Here is a 23,638-nt window from a genome sequence, read left to right on the forward strand (position 1 = left end):
TATATACTGATTAAATTGTATAATTTAATTCTTTTTAATTCCTACGAGTCATGAGGAAGAGTGAATACGTAAAAAATGTTGTTTTTTTATTTACCTTGCTAAGTTTGAGGTTTACGAGTTTTATTATTGCAAATATAAAAATACTTACATAAAAAAGTTTAGTTTTTATATTGATCTCGCTCATTTTTAGGCTTATGATCTTAAGTATTGCAAATATAAATGCTTAAATTTAAAAAAAAAAAAAACCTTTTATGGTTATTTCACTTATTTTGGCTTTTAAGACTTTAATTCATGCACTAACCTAGGGTCGCTTTTATAGGAAACAATAAAAATACTTACGAAGAAAAAAAAACTTTTTATCTCACTTTTTCTTCGAGGTTTACGAGATTTATTATTGTAAATGTAAATACATTAAAAAAGTTCAGTTTTTACGTTTATCTTGCTTATATGTATTTTAAGACAATTCATGCACCAACCTAGGGTCACTTCTGAGAGGAACAATAAAAATACATATGTAGAAAAAACTGTTTTTTATCTCAATTTTTCTTCGAGGTTTACGAACATCATTATTGCAAATATAAATACTTATATTAAAAAGTTTGGTTTTGTAAATATAATGATTATAGTCCAATTTAGGTTGAAAATTCACCTGTATACATACATTTTTATATATTTATAAGTTTTATTTATTAAATTTTACAATTGCGATTTTTAGAGGCCGCAAGTAAATGATAACAGACATAGTGTCAATCTAGCATGCTACATTTGATAGGAGAAGTCACCCAGCCGTGACACTCCCTCACATTGAATCAATCAATTTCTAAATAGATTTCCAGGAATGTTAGTACAAAAAAGGTGTTGGAAAAGTGTATTAGGATGAAGGTTTTTGTGGAAGTTGTATAGGTGTGATAATGCCAGTTAAAAGTGGGATTTGGAAGCCAATGTAGATTGTTAGGTTTGAAACATAGAAGGGACAGTTTAATATTTTTATTAGTCTTTTTGATTGGATTTTGTAGGAATTAGATTTTTTGTTGAACCACAAACTTCTGTTAACTTCCAAAATTCTGTATGTCCATATCGGACTCAGGAGGGTCTCTTGTAAATGGTGAGTTTGTTAGTAAGGTGCAAGTTAGATTGATGATCAATTAGTAATCTAATGAGTAATTTCTAACGTCGGTTAAATGCCTGTCTTTTCAGTCGAATATGGGGATTCCACGTTAGTCTTTCGATGAAATAGTCTCGGGTAGGGCTCAGTATCTGAGGTTGGAATGGGTTTTCCATTAACCGCAGGACAAATGGATTTTCGGGCTGTAAAGGTGATGTGGGTGGATTTAGATTCGTTAATTTTTATTCTCCATTTGCTAGACCAAGACTTGTTTAAGTTGGGTGTTATGATAAGCAAGGACAGGATCAGGATTAGATGGCAGGACGGCCGTGTCATCGGCAAAACAGCATATTGTTTCTTCGGAAAAACAGGAATGTACTGTGCATATTGTGAAAAGGAGGTCCTTGGACACCCGCTTTAATGGGAATATAAGAAGAAAATGCAGCCCCTTGAGGGATGCGGCCGTACCGGTCTGTCAGATAGGATTTTAATATTAAAAGGTACGTAAAGGGAAAGTAAAAGGAAGAATATTTATAACTGCACGAATAAATTCAACGTTTAATTTTTTCCCTTTTTATTAATAAAGTTGTGAATGATGGAACGTTTACAAAGGACAAAATTACAACAACAAAAATTCGATGGATCCAGTTGGGAGTTACGAAACAAAAACGACTTCTTCAGAAGGGGATTTGCATAGTGTATTAGAAAGTGAAACTAGTCGTCTACCTGTTTAACAACACGCGTTTCCGATTTGTTCGATAAGAATCCAATTAGGGAGTCGATTTTGGGAAAAAAGACGATGCCGATTGACAAATGTCCTAGCTGAAGAAGCGACGTCGGTACAATTAGGGTCAGATGGATATTGTCTGGCTAGTCCACTGGCCTCCGTTCCTCCGAATGGTGGGGCGATGATTCATCCAGAGGACACCCGCTTGATGTCCCACTCTGCCAGTTTCGGCCGTGTCAGGAATGTGTTCAAAAATGTATCTTCCTCTTAAAAAAAAGCTACTGTATTCAACTCACCTGATGTTGCTCAATTTATATCCAAAATAAAATGTTTTATTTGAAAGGGCCCCACATGATTAACCAGAAAGTACGGGATGAATTTTACATTTCAATGTAATTTTTTATATTTATCTAATCATTGAACCATTATTACCAAAAAAGCAGGATGCTTCCTATTACTCATCTCATTACTGTCATTGTATGTATCATTTTCGTTTTTTCAATTTTAACGAAAAGTTAAATATAACTCTTAAGGATGTACTGAAAATTGAAACTGGTCCTGTGTGACCACAATTGGTTGTTAAAAAAATAGAATCCACGACCATTCTCATAATTTGAAATGAATCTATTTATACATCCCTTGAAATAGGAGGACAATACAAACAGTAACAATGAACCATATCGCATTTCAGTAGACGGTGGCCATTAATAAATGATTTAATCTTTTTTTAATTATTTAACAATGCTGTTTATAAACAAAAGGTGTACTGCCACGAAGCATTTTATCCTTCAGCGACGTAGGCAGTAATGGAAACAATACAACCCACAAATAATTGTGAATATTTTCGTTTTGGCCCCCCCCCCATGTCCTCGACTATGCACAATTTTTCTACGACCCTAATGTATTTTTTAAAAAGATATTTACGTACCAAGAAAACGTAAGATTGCGAACAAAAAATTGAATCCACTTATTCATACAAATTAATTCAATTCAAATGCAATTCTAAAATTAAGGATAAAAATTGTAAATTCAGCATGTTGTTCTGAAAAATAAACTTTTCTCTCCATTTTCTTCACTCTCTCTCACACACACACACACACACACACACACACACACACACACACACCCTGTCTTCCTTTCTCTCCCTCTCACTCTTTTTCCATCTACACATCTTTCTCTTTCTCCTCACTCTCTTTCCAACCCTTCAACTCTCTCTCCATCTTTTTTCTTTTCTTTGGTTTCGCTTACTCTCCTCTGTCTATATTTATCATTCCCTCATTTTCTTTCTTTTTCTATCTACCTATTTAGTTATCTTTCTATCAATTTCGTTCTTATTATCTTTATTTATATTTCTATCTCCTCGCTATCTCTGTTTTCTCTTTTTATTTCAAGTTGGCCCCCTGTTTACTACGAATAATTCATTAACTGTAGTACTCGTATTTTCTCTCTCTCTCTCTCTCTCTCTCTCTCTCTCTCTCTCTCTCTCTCATTCACTCTCTCTCTCATTCACTCTCTCTCTCATTCACTCTCTCTCTCATTCACTCTCTCTCTCATTCACTCTCTCTCTCATTCGCTCTCTCTCTCTCTCATTCTCTCTCTCTCCTCTCTCTCTCTCTCTCTCCTCTCTCTCTCTCTCTCTCTCTCACTCTCTCTCTCTCTCTCTCTCTCTTTCCTTTCTTTTTATTTTACGTCTATCTGTATTTACTTACAATAAAAACGATAGTTTACTAAATGGGGACCCCTTAAAAATGGTTTAGGAGTGGTTAGCCTTAAATTGACAGCAATCAATCACCATTTGATAAAATAACTAGCAAATGTTTGTAGGTTTAAAAGTGGAAATATTTGACGATATCCCGTAGTCAAGGAAAGAAATTTATCAATTGCCCTAAGAGACTCGAGTGCTTTTCTCATTTAGGTTTGTTTAATTTTGAATGTGAGTTTGATTTCAGTTTACCAATCATTAAGTTGTTAAATAAACACCTTAAATATAAACTACATGTTGAGTTAAGAAAAACAGTACATATACCATTTGTAATGTCAGGATTAAAGGGTTTTTTATATACAGCGATTTGTTTACGTTAACAACATAGCAATAAATAAAGTAAGGTGGAAATAAATTCCCCAATTGTACTGTAACCGAACAACAGTAGACTAAAACAAAAGTTAACGGAAAGATCCCGAAGTTTCTTAAGTCTTTTTGTATTGATGGATAGTCCTCGGATCAATATTTATCTACACGCATCAAGAATTTTCCAGTTACGTAAAGGATCCTCCCTGGATCAATGGATAACATTGGATGTCTTTTATGTCTTATGATGAAAAATCTTATGTTTCATACATAATGGTGTTTCCTTTGAACTTTGGTTCAAGCATTCGCGGCATGTTGGTTTACTATAACGGCGTGGGTGGTCTCTGTGAAGCACTATCTAATTCCAAGCCGAAAGTCCTTTGAGGTTCAAATATTTGTTATGCAGTCGTATTTACTTATTGTAAATTTATTCTCAGATATTATCTGCGATAAGAAATTAAACAAATTGTAACGTATACCTGATGAGCTTTTACCGTACTAGTTCTAGAACTAATTCGAACGATAATCACCGTACAGTTGCGTTACTGTAAAGAAAAACATCTTTAGCTACCTAAAATCACAAGGAAATATAAAAGAAAGGAAGAGCAGATGTTGGCCCGAAAAGGGTCATACAGAGGAAATAAAAGGTCCATCGGGTCAGGTTTTATTTTACCTGTTCTTGTGAATACAGTACCTGAAGTCTTCCTACGGCCCTGATGAGCTGAGTTGTATATTTCAGTCCTGTCCCCAGGAAAACAAATACTTCGTGGGAACTTTAACACCTTAGTTTCCAGGCCGGAGAGCCATTCGCCAAGTCAATAAATCAAAAATACCTTCGCTCATATCTACTATATATAATAATATATACCAATAAAATAATAAATGATTATAGATGATAAATAATAATGTAATATATAATCCATTTTATTAGTGGATTCAGTGGTTATAATATATAATGTATTGCAAGTGTAACTGATTTACAACTATTGATCTGAAATACCGAACGATCTAAACAAAGGTCCACAAGGTGAAATTATTATTATTAATATCTCACTGGTACTCTCAACACGACACACAAGAATGGCACATCTACACAGAAAACAAACTTTGAGCCCTGAAGATGATATCAATAAAGATCGAAACGAAAAGAAAATGTTTTCTAAAACTTTTCTGAAACTTAAGACTTTGGTTACAGGCTTCAAGGTGTTAGGCAAACCTTAGGTCTTCTCGCGAGATATTTGTCGGTCTTCCTTGAAACCCAAAACTACAAGTTATCTGATGCAGCTTTTACTCCTTATGGAACAATATTATATCCTTTGATAATATAATCTAAACGTTTAGTATAAATTTTTTATAGCTTTTTGTTTTGTTTTTATAATCTTGATTGCACGAATTGACTGACAATCAGGCAACTGTCATTTACGTTGATTATGATTTTCCTATCAAACTACTGGAGGTAGGGAAAACTTGTATTCTTGCGGGAAATCGGAACAATTTTTCTCTTACAAAATTAAAATTTTCACTCCCATTTTGCGTTTTGGAACTTTCTGAACAATTTGATTATGTACCTCCATTGACCTTCTTTAATGAGTACTCCTGCAAAATCCTAATTTCCGCTCGCATTTCGCTTTTCAGACCTTTCTCAACAAATTTCCTTCCGCGTCTGTCTGCCTGTGACCAATTCCTTATAACTGGCAAAACCCCGAAACCATGCGACCAATTTTTATGAAATTTTCAGATGTGGGTGGGTTGTCATTTTATATCTATTACATACAAAATTTTAGAGTTACGAAGAATATGCTGTTGCAGAAGACAGATTTGCGATGATATAAACTTGCAGACAATTCTACTGAAGGTTTAGCACCGTGTCGATTATCGGTTAATTATCAACAAAAGGAAAAACAGATTCTTTGAACAATTTAGGAGTGAAAGTTAAAGTTTAATAGATTTTGCCGTTTAAAAGAAAAATGCTACTTTGTCAAGATTTTATATTTGAGGATGGTTGATCTCAAAAAACCTTTTGGAAAATTAACGTATTGTTTTGTGCTATTATTAATGCAATTGTTACATTCAAATAATCTAATCAATTTTTTATTAAATGGTTAATAAGGACCCCTGACAGTCACTAACACATCGTGATGCCGAAACGCATTTGACAATCATCAAAACATAAACAGACACATCAGTATGATTTTAAATTTTAAATCAATGTATTATTTTTATTTTAATACTGCCTTTTGTTTATGGTTATTTTTCTTTTTAATATATGCACCTGGTGAATTTTCAAAGCAATTATTTAATCTGTTTTTTCTCGAAGGCATGTTTTGTAATTGTGTAACCAAACACGTTTTCACGAATTTTTCTGCCTTTTTCTGATTCCCAATGGTGATATCGAATTATCAGATATAAATCTGTTAAACGTGTTCAGTGTTTATACTCCAATCGGCAACATTTTTAATTGAGTTGAGCGAAGAAAAAAGTTGCAAAATTGAACTACTCATGGAATAATTGCCATTGTCAGATTTAAGCAACGCCGGTTTACAATTCATTCCAGGAAAATAATTAAGCGAAAATCCCACGATCACAATCATTTCTCAGTATCACAGGTGAACGATTGGATACGCAGATTATTCTTGTGCACCTCTTCGCCTAGTGTAATCAATTGTGTTCGGTGTTATATAACCCACGATACATCATCAGCAAAATTATGCTTTTTTCATCGTAGTAATAGCTGCTTCCTTATATGCTGAAAAACACCAACGGTCATCTCTTTAGTAAATTTCTTTCACTCATGTTGTATCATCACTTATTGCATCCATCCGAGCGTTGTGCTTTTTTCTGGTTTAGGTCACTGATTCCGTGCTCTACTACTCTGTTTCCCCAACTTGCCGAATTCTTCTCGGTGGCTCCTTGCGCCGACAAATTAGTTGTAAAAATAAGCAAGCCTTGTGATGTCTGTTTGAGTTCTGCAGAGAATATACTTGTACTTTGGTGTTTCTATAATCCTTGTCTGCCTATCCTTGCTGCTTCGGTCTGTCAAGAGCGTCAGGCCGTCGCCAAATTCAGTAGTTGATCTGATCGTTATTTATCTGATGTGCCCCTTTTGTACGTATCATAGAACCATCGTTGACCCGCATACAGGTTTGTCATTTCCCCGCCGATCAGCGTAGCATATTCTTGCAAAATTAATATTGTTTAAATATGTTCAAGGGAGATTTGTCAAATGGTTATAATTAGACATCATTGGTCGATTATTGTAGATATGCTTAGATATATATAATATGAAAAGTAATAATGAAAATTTAATTTAAAATGAACAGTAAAAAAATTGTTGGGTTGTACTATAGGTCCTTAGCGTTTTTCATTAATTTGATTTTATTCTTCTTGCGTTAAAGGTCTGCAATTAGAATCAGTTATGTAATCATTATTGTTTACACACTCTGAAAAGGGAGTATTTAAGGTGTTTTTATTCGTCAGTTTTGTTCGAAGTCTCGTGTTTTGCTCATTTAAAATGGAGCAAAAGATAGCTGTTTTTCGATTTTTTTTGTGGGGGGGATTTATTAACACATCGGAAAACCCATTGCTCAGATTGCAATGAAAATTTGTGATGAGTATGGTATAGAAACTTTAGGAGAAAGCAACGGTTCAGCAGTTTAAATATTTTAATTTGGAAGGCGCAAGAGCTCGGTGATTCTTCAACTGCTGATGATAAAATTGAAATTTTGGTCACAAATAGTGCACATTCAATAACACGAGACATCGTAGAGACATGCAATCCAACGCATCTGAAAACAGCTGGTTTAAAAAAGATTGACAATTGGCTATGAAAAGTGAGACATTTACAACAGAGCTCTGAGAGAAAAATCCTGGAGAAAACCTTAAGTTAACAAAGTTTATTTGCTTATATTATATGCTTCTATCGCCCAACCAAACCGTTAATACTAGTATATACTGCACACAACTGGAACGATAAAATCAACTGGAATCAATCGGTTGGAAAAAAACCAGCATTGGTTAATAGAAAGAGATTTGTTTTCTATCAGGATAAAGCTTGCACCCAACGTATCTTTGCAGACGCGCCAAATTGAATAATTTTTATGTTACATTTCAACAATTTCGAACTCTAATTAAAAAAATGGACACAAGAAAAATATGCTAAATTTTTCTAACTATCTCCTAGAGATCATGTTGATTATTTGTCCTTTGGTCTGCCTTATTCTAGCTGTTTTTGTCTGGGCGTTATTTGAACCTGTTCAAATTCTTTTTATAGCGTTTTCCGTTTTTTCCCGACAAATTTTAATTTGGAAAACTTCAAATTAATTTTTCTACATTTCAAATTAACACTTAATTTTAAATTAACCCGTTCTTTAAAGTAATAAAAAACTAAGAAGATATAAATTAAGATATAAAAGAGCATATAAATAAAGTAAAATTTCTGTATATTTGAGAATTTTTTAAAATATAAAATAACTAAGCTCTTAGAAATCCATATGAAATTGTAATTAATTTTCATATGGTCTTATGATTTTTTTTAAATCTTAAGTGTTCAGTTGTACTTTACATATTTATATTTCACAATTTAAAAAATAACTTCTTTTACTTCAAAAATTCTCAAATTAAAAAGAATAATCGTTTTTGTATTTAATTTTATAAATTTTTCATTTTAAATGCAATTAATTTTCGTATGGCCTTGATAAGAGCCTAATTCTTTTATATTTTAAAAACATTCTCAACTATACAGGAAATTGACTTAACAAGCTTATATTTCATACCATCTATGTTTTTGATGTTTTAAAGAACGGATTATTTTGAAATAAAAAAGGCTTGTTTGGAATTGATTTGAAGTTAAAAATAGTTAATTTTTAATTAAACATTGCTAATTTAATGAAGAAAAGTATCGATTTGAGAAAAATGTGTTTACAAATAAATTAGGAGGGTTAACAGGACCTGGTGACCATCAGGTGTCATTATTTACTTTATTAGTGTAACATAACATCTTACAAATTAGTATTTTTTTATACTACAAGTTTCAAATTACTCACTGTTAGATTAAACACTGCGAATATATTTGAAATTAGCCCAAGACTGGAAAATACCACATACACTCAAAAAAGGACACAGATATCTCCGAAAATTGGTCCAACATTCGGCCGTTTTTGAATTCTATATATTCGTCCTAATATAACAGAATTTGCAAAATTCGTGCTAGTCATGTCTACCGTGTTATTCTGGTATATATACCGGCACATTTAGACGTTCCTTACTTTCTAATAACCGGCATTCCCCACCTTTTAAGACTCCCTTGGCAGTGTAAAGCCATTCTTGTGCTGGTTTCAAGAAAGAAAAAAGAAGACAAAACTGTAAAATTAATAAAGCCGCCTTTTGACCTCACGTCGAGGCACGCTTCCAGATTGATTCACGGGGTGAATCGAGTCGGCGTTGTATGCCTTTGACCGTCTGCTGAGCAAGGAGATTGTCCCTTTGTTTTCCACTCTTGGCCGCTGGCTCCGAGTGGTGGGAGTCGAAAGGATCGGCTATCCTTCCAGCCGTCCACGACCAGGACCGCCAGTGTTGAAGGCACCCATGTACAGGGTACACCGTCTTGCTGAGTGTCAAGTGTGTTTCACACCCAACCGGGTTGTCAGACGTTAAATGTTGGATACCTCTGGAACAAGTGAGTCTATGATTACCCTATGAAAAAAATAAATTGAAAAAGAAAAACAGTCTTTTCCGCATTCGTAATGAATGAATCAGACGGGGTTTCACATTGAACTATCCTTTTTATACTATTGCTTTGAAACCCTGAGGACAGACGGGTGCACTATTTCTGATTATAGAAACGATGGACAATTTTCATCGCGTGGTTTTATAATTAAATGTATCTCCAAATTTACTGGATATACATTAGCTTACAGTTGTTAGTTAGTATATCAAACGTCATCTTTTACAATACACATATTTTAAAAATGCGATTTACATTCATTTAAGTAAAAATTTGATTGGATCAAAAAGGTTATTTAGCAGGTTCATATTCGCCATTGTGTATTTCTCTTCTAAAAATGAGAAAGAGAGGCTAGAAATTCCTCTATAATCCAGTTTTAAAGACCTATTAAATCGACAGTATAAATTATATAGTATAAACTCGAGTGCGTATTTCCATCATAAAACTCGTAAAGATTCTAGGTCGTAGATTTTTCCGTTGCACCCCGTACACCCACGAGGGGAAAAAACTCATCAATAATAAATATAAATTTCTAAGGAACACCTATTGAATTTTATAACCCGTATATAATCGATAAAAATGATGTTAATGGTATTTTCTGAGTTAAACTCGCTTAGGAATCCCATCATAAAAATCTCAATAGAAGGCGGTCTCCACTCCTAGATGTACATAATATACGATGTTTACTTTTTTTTCTTTCTTAAGGCTTCCCAAACTCCAATGAATTTAAATTTACTGTAAATAGATTAGGCTGTATTAACCCGTGAAAACATGTCTTCCTTTCGACATTCTCTAATATATTAAAGAAAAGTGTAAAGATGTTCATTGATTGTTTGTAGCATTGAGGTTTCAAAAGGTCCAACTTCAAAGCTCCACATAATGAAGAAACTTCGCATTTAAAAAAAAAAAAAAAAAAATCTAAAGTTCAGAAAACATATATTTTTTGAATAGTAAATTTAAATTGTTAAATGTGTGGTGATTAATGGCCGTTAATCGATTTCTAAATAAATAAATTGTTAAATTTAACAAAAAATTATTCATATTAATTGCGCTGTTCAATGCTGATTAACAACGTATGATTCAATTATTACTGTCAGCGATCGGACTTTCCATAAACGATTAACGATAAAAGCTGCCGAAGAATTTTTTTTAAATTTATTACTTTGAAGAGGTAATAAACTATTAATCTTATTTCTTATTCAGTGAAATTCACACTTCATGGAAATCAAGTAACCAAGTCATGTGACACATGTTATTAGTATGTAATGTTGTCATTCACATTTATGCACCGATATTGAATTCTGACGTCTTATGTAATTCCTGCACGATTATCGTAGAGTAAATATTTGTAAAGTATTGTTACACCTGTATGTCTTTACTAATCCAAATTTAAACTCGATTCTCGAAAATATTGTCTCTACAGTTAATTTAAATACGTAAACCTTTGGTTCATGGGTATGTATTTTTTTCCTTCACGCGTTAAAAAGTATTTTATCATATTGTCCCCCTTAATCGGGTGAAGACCGCTTTCTTCGCAGGATTAGCATAAAAAGCCATACGGGGCCGTAAACATTGAGACGATGTGATCCGGGTCTTCCCTTTCGCCTCGGCAAAAACATTATGGATTGAAATATGCTAATGCGATATTTCGTTAAGCGGGAGTTTAAAAGGAAGAGAAGAAAACCATGGAGCGGCTTTACAAAATTTGCTTTTTTAAGATCTTTTCAGTATTCTGTACTTTACGATGCATTGTCATTAAAAATTGGCCCTTTTTGATCAATTCCTGAAAAAACGACGAGGGTGTGTTGAGTTGAGGAGATGTTTGGCCGAGGATAATGCCAGTTGATGAATTTCACTGGTTAACCATTACCTGATGGTATCTTTCTCAGTCGACTCCCATGATTAAGCAGATCTTAATATTCAATTCATTGAAGTCACTAGGAGAATTCTACATTGAGAGCAAAAAAACTGGCCACCCTAAAAAAAAATTAAATAAAAAATTTAACCGAGCAGAATAGTTTTTACCAAAAATGCTATGGAAACAATGAAAATATTTAATTCAGTACGGAGAATTTCCTCCTCTTGCGTTGATCACCTCTTGCATTCGACGTGGCATCGATTTTATGAGGGTTTGAATGTAGTACCCTGGAATATTTTCATACTCCTCCAACGGCGCCATTCTTAATTTCTGCAAATTCTCTGCTATCACTGGGCGACTCTTTGACAACTCGTCCCAAAGGTGTTTAGAATTTGGACAACATGCTGGCTACTCCAAACATTGGAAACAGCTGTTCTGTGCCATGTCAGAGGTTCAGGACTAGTTGCGGGCATTTTCGCATGTAATCCAGCTTCTGAAAGTCTTCGCCTTACGGTGCATAGACTGACATTGAAATTTCTAACTTTCCGAAGTCGTTGCTTGATCTCAATAGCAGAAGAATGTCGATCACGGAGCACATTCCAAACAATAAAACTATCATGCGAAATGTGGCACGTTACCTCTAATCCTTTAAAACGGACCAAAAATTGTTGGTACACAATCAATGGAGGTAGGGCCTAAGACATAATTAAAAATGTGTGTTGATTAGTGACCGTTAGTCGATGACTCTCAACACGACACTCAAGAATGGCACACTTACGCACAAAACAAACACTTTGAGCCCTGAAGATGATCGCAATAAAGGTCGAAACGATGGCACGATAAGGAAATTTTTTTTTTTGAAACCTACATCACACCAGACCGCATCTCACGATTTCTGAATAATCATAATTAAAAATATTAATGGTGGCCACTTTTTTGCCATGTATAACACAAGGAGCTATTTATTTTTAAAAAAAATAAGTGCTTTAAAAACAAGAATTTTGTAATGAAACAAGTTCAAACTGTAAATAAGGTGGATTACAATATTGCAGAACCCAGTTCATTCACTCACAGGTCGTTCCACTAAACAATTAATTGTAAGAGTTTTTATTTTTCAAAACGATCCGCGAATCCATTAACTGCATAATTTCACTAATCACAGCAAAAAATAACAAAAAAGGTGAGCGGACCCAAAAACCTTGATGCACCTTTAAAGACCTTGATTCGTTACGCTCCAAGAGGTCTTGACATATAAAATTCCAAATGAATGTTTTAATAAACGTTCTTGTTGATATAATTACTACATTGAATGCTATTTATCTAAATCAGTCTTTAAAGAGTTTTTTCCATCAAGACAAAAGAATAATAGAAGTTATTTATATCTTAACTTTTTCGTTTTCTCCTTATTCTTTGTGTAATATTTACTAAGTACATTAAAAAATTCCGACCGATATAATTAGCATTTTAATCATGCCGATGATTAAAGCCGGATATCTTGGATAAGAGTGTTTGTAATGCCGGCCGCAAAATTCGAGCTGATGGTGGTTTCCAGTCGAAAAGTGTCAAGTTACAATGACCCGATATTTTAATTCTCCCGTTCTTCGTATCTCCAATTTCCCCTAAAACTTTATCTTTAAGCACACTTGATAAAACGAAGCGATTAAGAAGATAAGGTGTTATTTAGCTGTTTAACTACATGCATTTCCTAGATACGATACATGTGTAATGTGAATAACCCTTCGAAGGTTTTTTCTTCTAAATAACGGATTTTCATCCTTCCAGGATCAAATATCTTCAAATTTAATTAACGCGACTTGCATTTTTTTTTTATAAAGGATTCACACAACCTACTCTCCTATGTATTACGAATACGTAAATACACTGACAGGCAAAAAATTCCACCAACTTGTAATATAATTGATGTGTATATATTTTTATATATTAATCAATGTTTCACATTTTCTAACATTTAGTAATTGAGTCTTTGTCTAAAACAGTTTAAAAAAATGTAAATTGCTAAGGAAAATGAAGAATTAAAAAAAGACGGACAGTTTAATTTTGTTTAAGATTTTTAATTAAAATTCCAATATTGCCTAATTCCTCCTTTTGCCTCTCGAAGATGCCTGGGCATACTTTCTACCAGTCTGGAAATGTCTTTGCTGGAGGTTAGCCCATTCTTTATGAAGAGTCCCTTCAAGATCGTGGAGTGTATCAGGAAATGATGAACGTGCTCTTATTTGACTTTTATGTTATCCTATAAATGTTCGATGGGGTTCAAGTCTGGAGAACGGGCTGACCAGGTTAAGACTCTGGTTTTATGCTGGTGAAGGTGAATATGAGCGACATGTGGACGGCATTGTCGTGCATTAGAATAGGATTGTCGCAGATTTCATCGAGGCTTGGCAACGCATGATGTTCCAAAATTTCATCCAAAAAGCGAGTGGCCGTCAAAGACCCTCCACGAACAACAACCAACTCTGGGCGACTCTCCATGAAATTCCTGCCCACACCATCACTGAGCTACGTTGAAAAGGTTGGCCCTGGGAAAAATTACAAGCTTCGTATCTCTCATTTTGCCTTCTCCATATTTTTTCACGTTCATCTTGAGATCGTAGAGCAAATCTACACTCATCTGTAAAAAGTATAGCAGACCAATCGTCTAAAGACCAATGGCTGTGTTTTCGAGGATTTGGGAGCAACTGTGTTTCTGGTAAATTCTGGTTCTCTTAACGTGGCTAAAAGCCATCAGTCCATACTGATGTAATCTTCTTCGAGAAGGGCGTTCAGAATGTTGGACACCTCAAACTTCCTGGAGTTGATGAATCGCTTGAACATCAGTAAGGTGCCGGTTTTGCAAAACTCTCAAATTCAAAAAACGGTCGCATGTGGCCTTGATTACATATAACTTTATTGTCTGAGAGAACCGTTTGTTAAATCACCGAAGCACTGCAATTGAACATGCTTCAGAACCGTTGTTAATTAATGAGTTCTTTCTCATAATTTACGCAAATCGACATGTTTTCATTTTCAGCCATAAAATTGAAATTTCTAATTTTATCGTTACAATCCATTTGAAATTTGGAATTTTTTAAATTTTTATTGATTATTATTTTCTTCTGCGTACACAAAAACAACATCTCACTCCAAGAAGCCCTGACTACTAGTTCAATATTAAACGGCGACCGACAGCCCTGATAAACTTTAACTTTGTAAAATTTGTCTTGTAGCTTAATTTATTTAAATTATTCTGTAATAACAGTTGATTGAACATGGGAAATTGAGGACCACTGCTGCCGAGTGGCCAGCAATTTATTGATATATTTTAATCTGGTAAGAAACCAGCTTGATCTTACAAGCAAGTCAATGGCTTTGAATATGATAAAAAATTCAACAAGTTTAAACTTTTGAGATTCAACGTTGGTCAGTATTGTCGTTCTTATCTCTTTTCGATTATTCTTATAGGGCAAAGAATGAATTTGTTATTAATAATATATAATAATGCCGAAGCATTTACATAATTGATGTTGAACCCTTGGTCTGAACCGGTCGAGGCCGACCCAGTGGTCCAAAGACCTCCAGAACCCATTTATCGTTCACGCAACTCCCGCTGAGGACGGTTCAAGAAAATTTACCGTACATTTCGCAAGGTGCAATTATTCTCGAAAACCCGGCCCGGGATTAATTATAAGCCTGGTTGTTTTATCGCGTGCGACCCTAAATTTTGAATAGGACCCCTCCCCCTTTTTGAGGAGAAAAACATACGATCGTTCGTCCGAATCATTCCGCGAAATGTAGGACCGGTCTTATTTAATGTGGAATTGAGGCCTTCCTGTCTATTATTTAGTGGAGCATTGTATGATTGAGTGGGACAAGTCTTTCTACTAATCTTTCCTGCCTTTAACCGTCTGACACAGGGGGCTACCAGAAGTGTTTCGAAGAATTGATGTGCAATAGTGCTTGACTACAGAAAAGTCCCATTTGAACAGAGTATCCCTACCAAACGTAAAAAGATTCAGAAATTTCAGTTTCCACTTTCATACTATTATTACTACTACTTAAAATTTAAAACATCTTAAAGAAGACGAATGTATGACTAATGTACTAACCCAAATCTCATTTTTGGAGATTTTACCGTTTACTTGGATCTTTAAAAAATAAGCAAATAATGATTGGCTAACTTCCACTTAAAAAGGCAAATCCCTTCTAGCTATAGACTAACGGCGAAAAGGCGGACGAACCAGTTTAGATCAAAACCGATGTCAGATATTTTACCTGCCAAAGAATATCCTTTATCGTTAATTATTATTGATTAAACAGGTTAATTGAGTAACGGTTTGATTTTCATCGATTTATTTATATAGTATATATGTGAGAAGTATTTTATAATTTATCCATGGGGCAGTATTGTGAAAGAACCTTTATTGTTTCTAGTCTATCTTTACACATAAAAAATAATAAAAATAATTATGATATTTATATTATAACTTGCACACCTACTTAGTAACTAACAATAGTGTTAATTTTAATAATAATAATTTTATATTATCAATTTGGAAAAGAATAGATCAATGAATTGTTAGGATGACAGTCCATGGTTAAAAAAAAATGTGGCTGAAAAGAGGAAGAAATTAACTCGATCTACAAGGTGGAGAACATCACAAAGTTCAAGATACTCCAACGACCCGCATTGGTTTTTCAGTTTACTTTTACTTCAAAGAATGGAATGACCTCATTAGGGCCGATAATGTTCAGGTGTCTCATCAATCATCGTAGAACTTTTAAAATCTCGTTTTTTTATCTGCCCTCTACTTAACCACCGAATACCACAAAATATCGCTTAAGTGATACTAAAAGGTGTAAAATTGATTAGGCACTAAAATTTTTCCTTTTGACAAAAATCACTCGGAACTCAACCGATTCGGTTTAGTTTTGAAACTTGCTTTTAACGGCATGATTTCAAATGTGATGTCATCGATATTTTATGTTTTATTCCGAAACAGTTAATTTACGAATGTCCGTAAAACAAACCTCAGAATTGGTTTATGGTATACTTAATTCGTTATCTTTCGTCTCTTGTTATCTCGGATCTTTCGTAGTTATATTTTTTTTACATAAACTTTAAGACTATAGTGAAAGCAAAAGAGGCTCGCATTGATGTGTATGTGACCAAGAGGTTTATTACTCATTAAATCGTACTAAAACCAATGAACCAGATCGAAAAATCTCAACTTTCATCCTAAAAATTCTCAAACACGCGCCATATTTACTTGCATTTATTTATTTATTTAAATCTTAGGAAGGAGGGAACCAGACTTGAATTATGGAAAAACCGTCATAAGATTAGTAAATTACATAAATACTGAAATTGTACTAGGCTCATTATTATTTAATTGTTTGTTCGTTAAAATTTGATTGCTTTATTGATCTGTATTTCAGCAACTTCAATGGTCAGCCTATTTCAATTTTGCAATTCGACTCCTTTTTTTTTAAAAGTTGTGTCAGTATTTACACAATATATTATTAACACAATAAACCAAACCCGACACCTTCTTTCATCCGTTATACAAACCAAAAAAATGTAGGACATGTCTTACAGCATAACGCACAGACCAGCCACTGAAGATCTATGTGCAGAAAATAACTGGCACAATGACGAAACGTAGAAATGAGAGGCAAAACCAACAAGACTATGAAGACCAGTTTGACTTAGGCCGATCGAGCTATCTACACGCTCATCATCACGTATCATAAAGTAGTTATGAAATTTAACTTTAGTGAATATTTGTTAAAACAAAACAAAGTTTTACTACGGTGTCGGTGGCCGCAAAGGTTAAGGCGTTGGCTCGGCATTCATCACTGTAAGGTAAAGGTCCTGGGTTCGGTACCCGACGTATTTAAAAATGGGCTTTTTTTTCAATTTTTTTCAATAACACCGGCACCCCAGTGGCTCATATGACCTCTGCTGTTGCTTACCTGTAAAAAAAGATAAATAAAATTAAAATAATAAACCAAGGGATTATAGATAAAAGATAATGAATTTGTAGCAAGCATATGCCTATGATTTTGTTACTTAGTTGAAACATTATTTTATAAAATAACCTATAACACAATGAACCAGGAACGACACTCCTTCATGTTAAACAAACCAACAAAAACGACAAGTACAGCAACATGACCAATCACATCGACCAATTGCTGAAGATGGCGAAATGCTGAAATTCATGTGACACCAACGGCACTATGCAACACAGGATGGCCTTGGGCGATCGTGAGATACGTTCACCACACAGACTAAAGGAAGAAATCTCACAATTTAACTTTCATAAAGTTAGTCTTATAAATACATAATAATGAGGGGACCGCGATGGCAGAGCCGATTCGTATTTGCCACTCTAGCGCTGTTCGAATCCCGGCAAAGCCCTGATTTTTTATTGATTATACACTGAGGGGCAAAAAAGTGGCCAAGTAAATACTTGCAATCGTTATATTTTTTGTTTTTATTGTTTATTGGATATTTAAGAAAATATAAGATATTTAAACATCTTATATGTACATATACTTCTTGAGTAACCTCCAGTATCTTGGTAGCGATGGAAGACCCTTCGGACCGTTGTTCTGGGATTGTTAAGGACCCTGGCCACATGCGCTCGACTTCGTCCATCTTCCAACAATGCTATGCTGAATCTGTAACACTTAACCAACATCCAATCAAATTTGATACTTAAAAATTTTACAAGTTAAAAATCAAACCACCGGAATGTTAAAAAGAAGCTTTACAGGAAAACCGACAAAGAAGAGTTTGACTATTCAAAGATTTATTTATAAAATTCAATTGTAAACACAAATGGAAAATTTTATCTGTGTTTCATTTGCCTCTTATCCTTTAAACGGATCAAATATTGTTTTAAGATAATCAATGGAGGATCGTCTAAAAGATTATTAAAAATATTAAGGGTGGACACTTTTTTTGCCTCTCAGTGTAAAATGAAAAATGTATTGTAATGTAGTGTGACCCCTCGTCCGCGACACCCAACAGGTAGTTGAACGTTAAGCCCTCCTGTATGACAGAAATTACTTTTTTTACATACTAATGAAAATAGATGAACATACAAGAGATCCTCAAGAAGTAGTAAGATATAAGCTAATTGATTTACATTTTAGGCCTTTTACTAGTAACTATTTAACTTAGTACTTGTATAAACTTAAAAATTGTAATAATTTTATTAGTTGTATTAAACACAGATTTACAGGAAATGTTCCCGTCATGTTTGCATCACTGTAGCGATAAAACTTAGCTGACGTGTTACTTTCCATTTCAATAATATGTTTCTTTCTTGACCAATTAGCCATTTTTTCTTCGTTTTTTCATTTTGTCTTTTTTTTTCAACAAACCTTGCCTGCCCTAAATAAGCAAGAACGCAAAAGTAATACGATATAATCATTGTTCTTCTTGAATGGAGATGATAGCTCAGGTAAATTTCGAGATCCTTGCTGTTCAGCTCTTTGTTTGTTGCTTTCTTTCCACGGTCAAACAGTGCGACCCAGTTGCCGTCCGAATCACGTTTGTATATTTGCACGTTGTACCCCGTCCTCGGGCCCGTTTAATATCATTCTGACAATTACAATTCATGGGTGAAACTTGCAAAAATTCAGAATATAAAACTGAAGCAGTGCGTGAAAATTATGACGATTCGTGCTCTGAAAAATGTTTCCATGATGAACAATGATCGAGTCAATTCTAGGTTAAGGATGGTTAGGGGTTCATTTGTATATATTCGGTATATTTCAATGTATGTTGCTGATAACGGCATTCTTTCATGTCGACCTATAATTTTAAACCGTAATGTAAACAACTTTCCTAGATACCGCAAAACTCGACGTGCTTTCGTTTTTCAGCCGTTCATTTGGTTTTCACCTTTACTCTTTGACCCTAGTAGCGATCCACTGGATAGTTCAAGTTGTAATAGGCAAAACGTTATCGCCCTTGTCTATAAATTTTATTTTCTCAACGAGAAGGGAAGTATCGACGGAGGTATTAATAGGTAAGAGGTGTGGAAACCGTTGTAAAGAAGAAGGTGTAAAACGCATTTAATGTAAAAAAGAGAAAATTTTCTGAATTATTACAGATTACAGTACGATTGATGTATATATATTATGTAATTACTATGCCCACATCTAAACATAGCTTAGAATAATCACAGGCAATCAAGAAAGTATACAAAGACATTTGTTTTAAGAGAAGTATAGTTTTTTAACCAACGTCTTCCGATGCGACCTACTTTCTCGAAAACAAAAAGTTAGGACACGTTAAGTAAATTACATATTACACAATATATTTATCTTAGGTGGGTGGTGAACTCATTTTTGATGAAAAATTCAGATTCACCTCTGAACTCTCTAACCACAGTTTTAGAAAATCGGCTTAATTTTATTGCTAATTAGGGAATCATGCTTGCAATCAATAGTAACCTGGACCGAACGTTCAACACAATTTTTTTGTACCAATGAGGCAAGAAATAATTAGCAGAAATCAGAAAGATCACCAACTATTGGGTTGTCCGGAAAATAATGCAGGATTTTAAGTTTTCATTAAAAAAAATCTATATAAAATATTCTGTTTACGTTTACAGGATTACTCATTTGTATNGGAAATTATTTTGATTAAAGAACATTGCTTTAAAGTAACTAGTTTCTTTTTTTTTGTTTAATACCAAAATCCTGCATTATTTTCCGGACAACCCAATACAATGATTATGCTTCAGATGTTGAGGGAGAACACTTATGATATTTTTGAAGTTACTACAAAAATTTGGTGAATGGCCGAAAGGGAAAGTGAGCGATGAAGAAGAATGAACGCTCGTCTTCCTTCAAGAATTTCCTTGAATGGAAATTTATGAGACAGCAAAGCCTAATTTGCATTTATATACTAAAATTGGGCGTTGAGGATCGTCTATAATAGATTTAATGTATTTTTTGTGCTCTTTTTATTTATTGTACATCCTTTTTTTCGAAGTATCTATGCCAGTATAAAGTACAGAACAGATACTTTTCTTTCCATTCCCTGTTGTACACTGATGTCGGTCGGCCGCTGATTTGCCCAAACGCTTTTTAACCTGTTAAAGACGTAGAGGTGGCATACTAAACAGCTCCGTATTTCTCAACTTTCTGAAAGCTTTTGTCGCTTTCTGTCGAGCCTTGTTAGGGAAAGAAAGTGGTTTTTTTTTTCAATTTTCATGGAACGCGGTTCCTCGGACAAAGGATTTCTAGGGCACAATAGGCCACTAGTGGCAAACGAATGCCGGTTGAGGCAAAGTCAGGCCGAAACGCGGAAGTCTCTATCGTCACGGAACTCTATTATTACTGACATTTTTTTTACTAGGAGTTTTATAATAATTTTTAATCTCCAAAAGATTAATATTATAAACGGCGTGCTAGCAGGATCATGACGAGCTGTAAGGCTTACCGGATGAAATTTAATTATAGCAACGTCTCTTTATCTGCAAGCGAAAATGGGAACAGATTAATAAATAATAAAATAAAAACGTCTCTTCAAATGCAGATTAGTGGCTCCGGGTGAGATTTACATTAAAAATAGGAGGAACGAGCCGATTGTCTTTTTAAAGCACAATGAAGAACCATGTCACACCTGTGTTTGCCCCGGTTGAAAGGCTGTGCACCGGTGGCGCTGGCCTTACTCCAGAAATGGGGCTTCAGAACCGAGTCCATTATCCGAGAAGGACTTAAAACAACAAAGCGGAAAGATGTCTTCTATTTCTAAACTGAAAATATTTGGCCTTTTAATCACGTCTCCTGAACTAAGCCCCGCACTCCACTGAAATCGTGAAGTTATTACTTTTAAGTTGAAAAACGTTGAAAAAAAGACGAAATGTGTTTGTAAACATTTTTTTTTTACATCGGTGCGATAGTATTGAATGATAGATGTTATCTGTAGGTCTGAATATTTCCCACATGACAACCGTGATTTACGTGAGAAAATTCAAATTTGGATTCCTGTTGGATTTTCATTACACGATAAACGCACGCCACTATGTTAGTCAGACTCGTTAACTTCGATATTAAGTTTAGCGGAAACTAAGACTTTCAATAATTTTGTTTTAAAGTATGAAATATATATTTAAACTGCTCAAACATGAATAGAGATATTGCCATTTTGTAGTATTTAATTTTGTCTGCATTTTGATCTTAGTTTTATTATAAATAGCTTTTTTTTTTTTTACGAGGGTTCGCAACAGCAGAGGTTATATCAACCCTTGGGGTGCCGGGGTTTTTGAAAAAAATCCCATTTATAAATATGTCGGTTTCGAATGCAGGGCCGCTGGATTCGAAACCTTCGCCTTACAGTGATTAGCGGCCTCCGATGCGTTGTATACATCACCTGTTCTCGGTATAATCTTAGGCGCCTACTATATAGTATACAGATAGAAACGCGACACATCAGTAAACATAACGACAATCCAATTGGTGTTCTCTTCTTGCACCATATTCTTTTGAGTTGCTTTTGGCGGGCTGTTGCTGCAGGTCGTCTCAAAGGGGAATACAATATGAGGCCAACGATTGTGAATCGTTTGTGTTGATAAAGGCCTTGCCAAAACATCTGGTATTTCATTTAAGATCTGGCGGGCACTGTGGAAAAGGGTTCTTGCAGCAATGATTACATTGCAGTCCCCCCTTAGCGTCGTAATGCGCTGAGACCCACCACCAGGCCTCCTATTTTGTATTATCCATTTAACAAGAATATATCGGTTAATTTAATTAAAATTAATAAAGTTAGAATAAATTACTAACATCCTTATTCATTTTGAGCAGTTTATATTATGGTATTGATTTTACTTGTTATAAAATCATCTGTCTTTAAGTATTTGGAATTACTGCAGTTTTATGTATTGTGTACTATAAAATTATTACTGTATACTCTTGTCTAAATTAAAAAATTTGACATTAAAGTGTTCCATGAACATATTCAGGGGCTGAAAGAGTTATTGAGAGCTACAGTATTCCTTGTTATGAACCTGGATTTGGAGTTGTATTTCATCAAAGATGTGCTGTAGGTCTCATATCACCTTCTCCCGCGGACAAGTGCAGCAACACGGGTCGTTGAAAGGTGTATAGTGGTATCTTCTGCTTCTGTGCATAATCTTCACACACAATGTTGTTTGACGCCAATCTTTCTCAGATGCCTAGTTGATCTGCAGTACCCCGTCAAAAAAACCCGCTGTTTTGGAATCTCATCTTGCTTTGATGCACTCAGCAATTTGTTTCTTTTCAAATCTCGCAAGGAGGTTCTTCAGTTGCTTGTGTTTTTTGAGTGATTTTCATCTGGACTTAGTTTCAAAGGTTGGTAGTGTGGTCGACTATTCTACATTTCTACATTTAAGAGTTCGGGTCTGTTATCGTATGCTGCTTTTCTTGTTTTTGAAATTGCATCCGCTTTTTTATTTTCCTCTACTGTATTTTTTATAAGAGAGTGACACTGTTTTGCCTACTTAACGATTTAATTTCGTTTCAATTCACCACCATTCTTGAGCTGGTGATATTCGAATTGATTGAACTGACATGATAGCTTGGGCTCTAGTTTTGTATTTTCCGTACAGATTGAGTATTATGGTTAATACTGTTGAGTACAATTTAATTGCATGGTGTGCAGTTTGAGTGAAACCATGCAAATGCCCATGGGCTTAGCACTTAATTTTGGGAACTTAATATTCTGTCTTGTTCGTTCTTGTGTCTTAGATACAAGATATACCAACAGATTGTGCCTTCCTTGACCTGGTGGTTTTTCCCCATTCCCAGTCCATTTTGGTATAGTCTGGAAGTTTTTGATTTAAATATTTTTTACATGTCATCTCGTAGGGTATCGATCTAACGGATAATCTAATTATTACATAGTGTCGGATAATCTTAATTATTTTTTCGCAGGTAATTAAAAACAGTTTAACGATCATTTTAATACAAGTAAAAGTAAAAAAATGCTAGAAAATTAGAGATAAAGTAAAAGTTAAGGCAACGGCGGACTTAGTGAAATTTATTTCTTAGAAACTGCTATCAATCAAAAGAAAACCCCTTATTTAACCTGTGTTTAACTCGAGGCTCTTGGCACACAGTGACCTGGGCTGGTATCTTGTCCGAATCGGCCACCC

General features: G+C 34.5%; 1 protein-coding gene across 2 annotated transcripts in view; it reads left to right on the forward strand.

The window, feature by feature from the left end:
* The window catches only part of LOC106665741 (pleckstrin homology domain-containing family G member 3), a 201,625-nt gene that overhangs the window by 106,406 nt on the left and 71,581 nt on the right, over window positions 1-23,638 (forward strand). Inside the window, exon 1 of one of the 2 annotated variants that reach the window (XM_014392419.2) lies at window positions 9,422-9,574. The exons of the other annotated variant lie outside the window; for it this stretch is intronic. Coding sequence (XP_014247905.1) covers window positions 9,553-9,574 — 22 coding nt within the window. The 5' untranslated portion in view covers window positions 9,422-9,552. Of the gene's footprint in view, window positions 1-9,421; window positions 9,575-23,638 lie in introns of those variants that run through there. 2 annotated transcript variants of the gene reach the window in all.

The sequence above is a fragment of the Cimex lectularius genome, unplaced genomic scaffold, assembly GCF_000648675.2.
Source record: "Cimex lectularius strain Harlan isolate CLEC.00 unplaced genomic scaffold, Clec_2.1 scaffold83, whole genome shotgun sequence".
Taxonomy (NCBI): Eukaryota; Metazoa; Arthropoda; class Insecta; order Hemiptera; family Cimicidae; genus Cimex; species Cimex lectularius.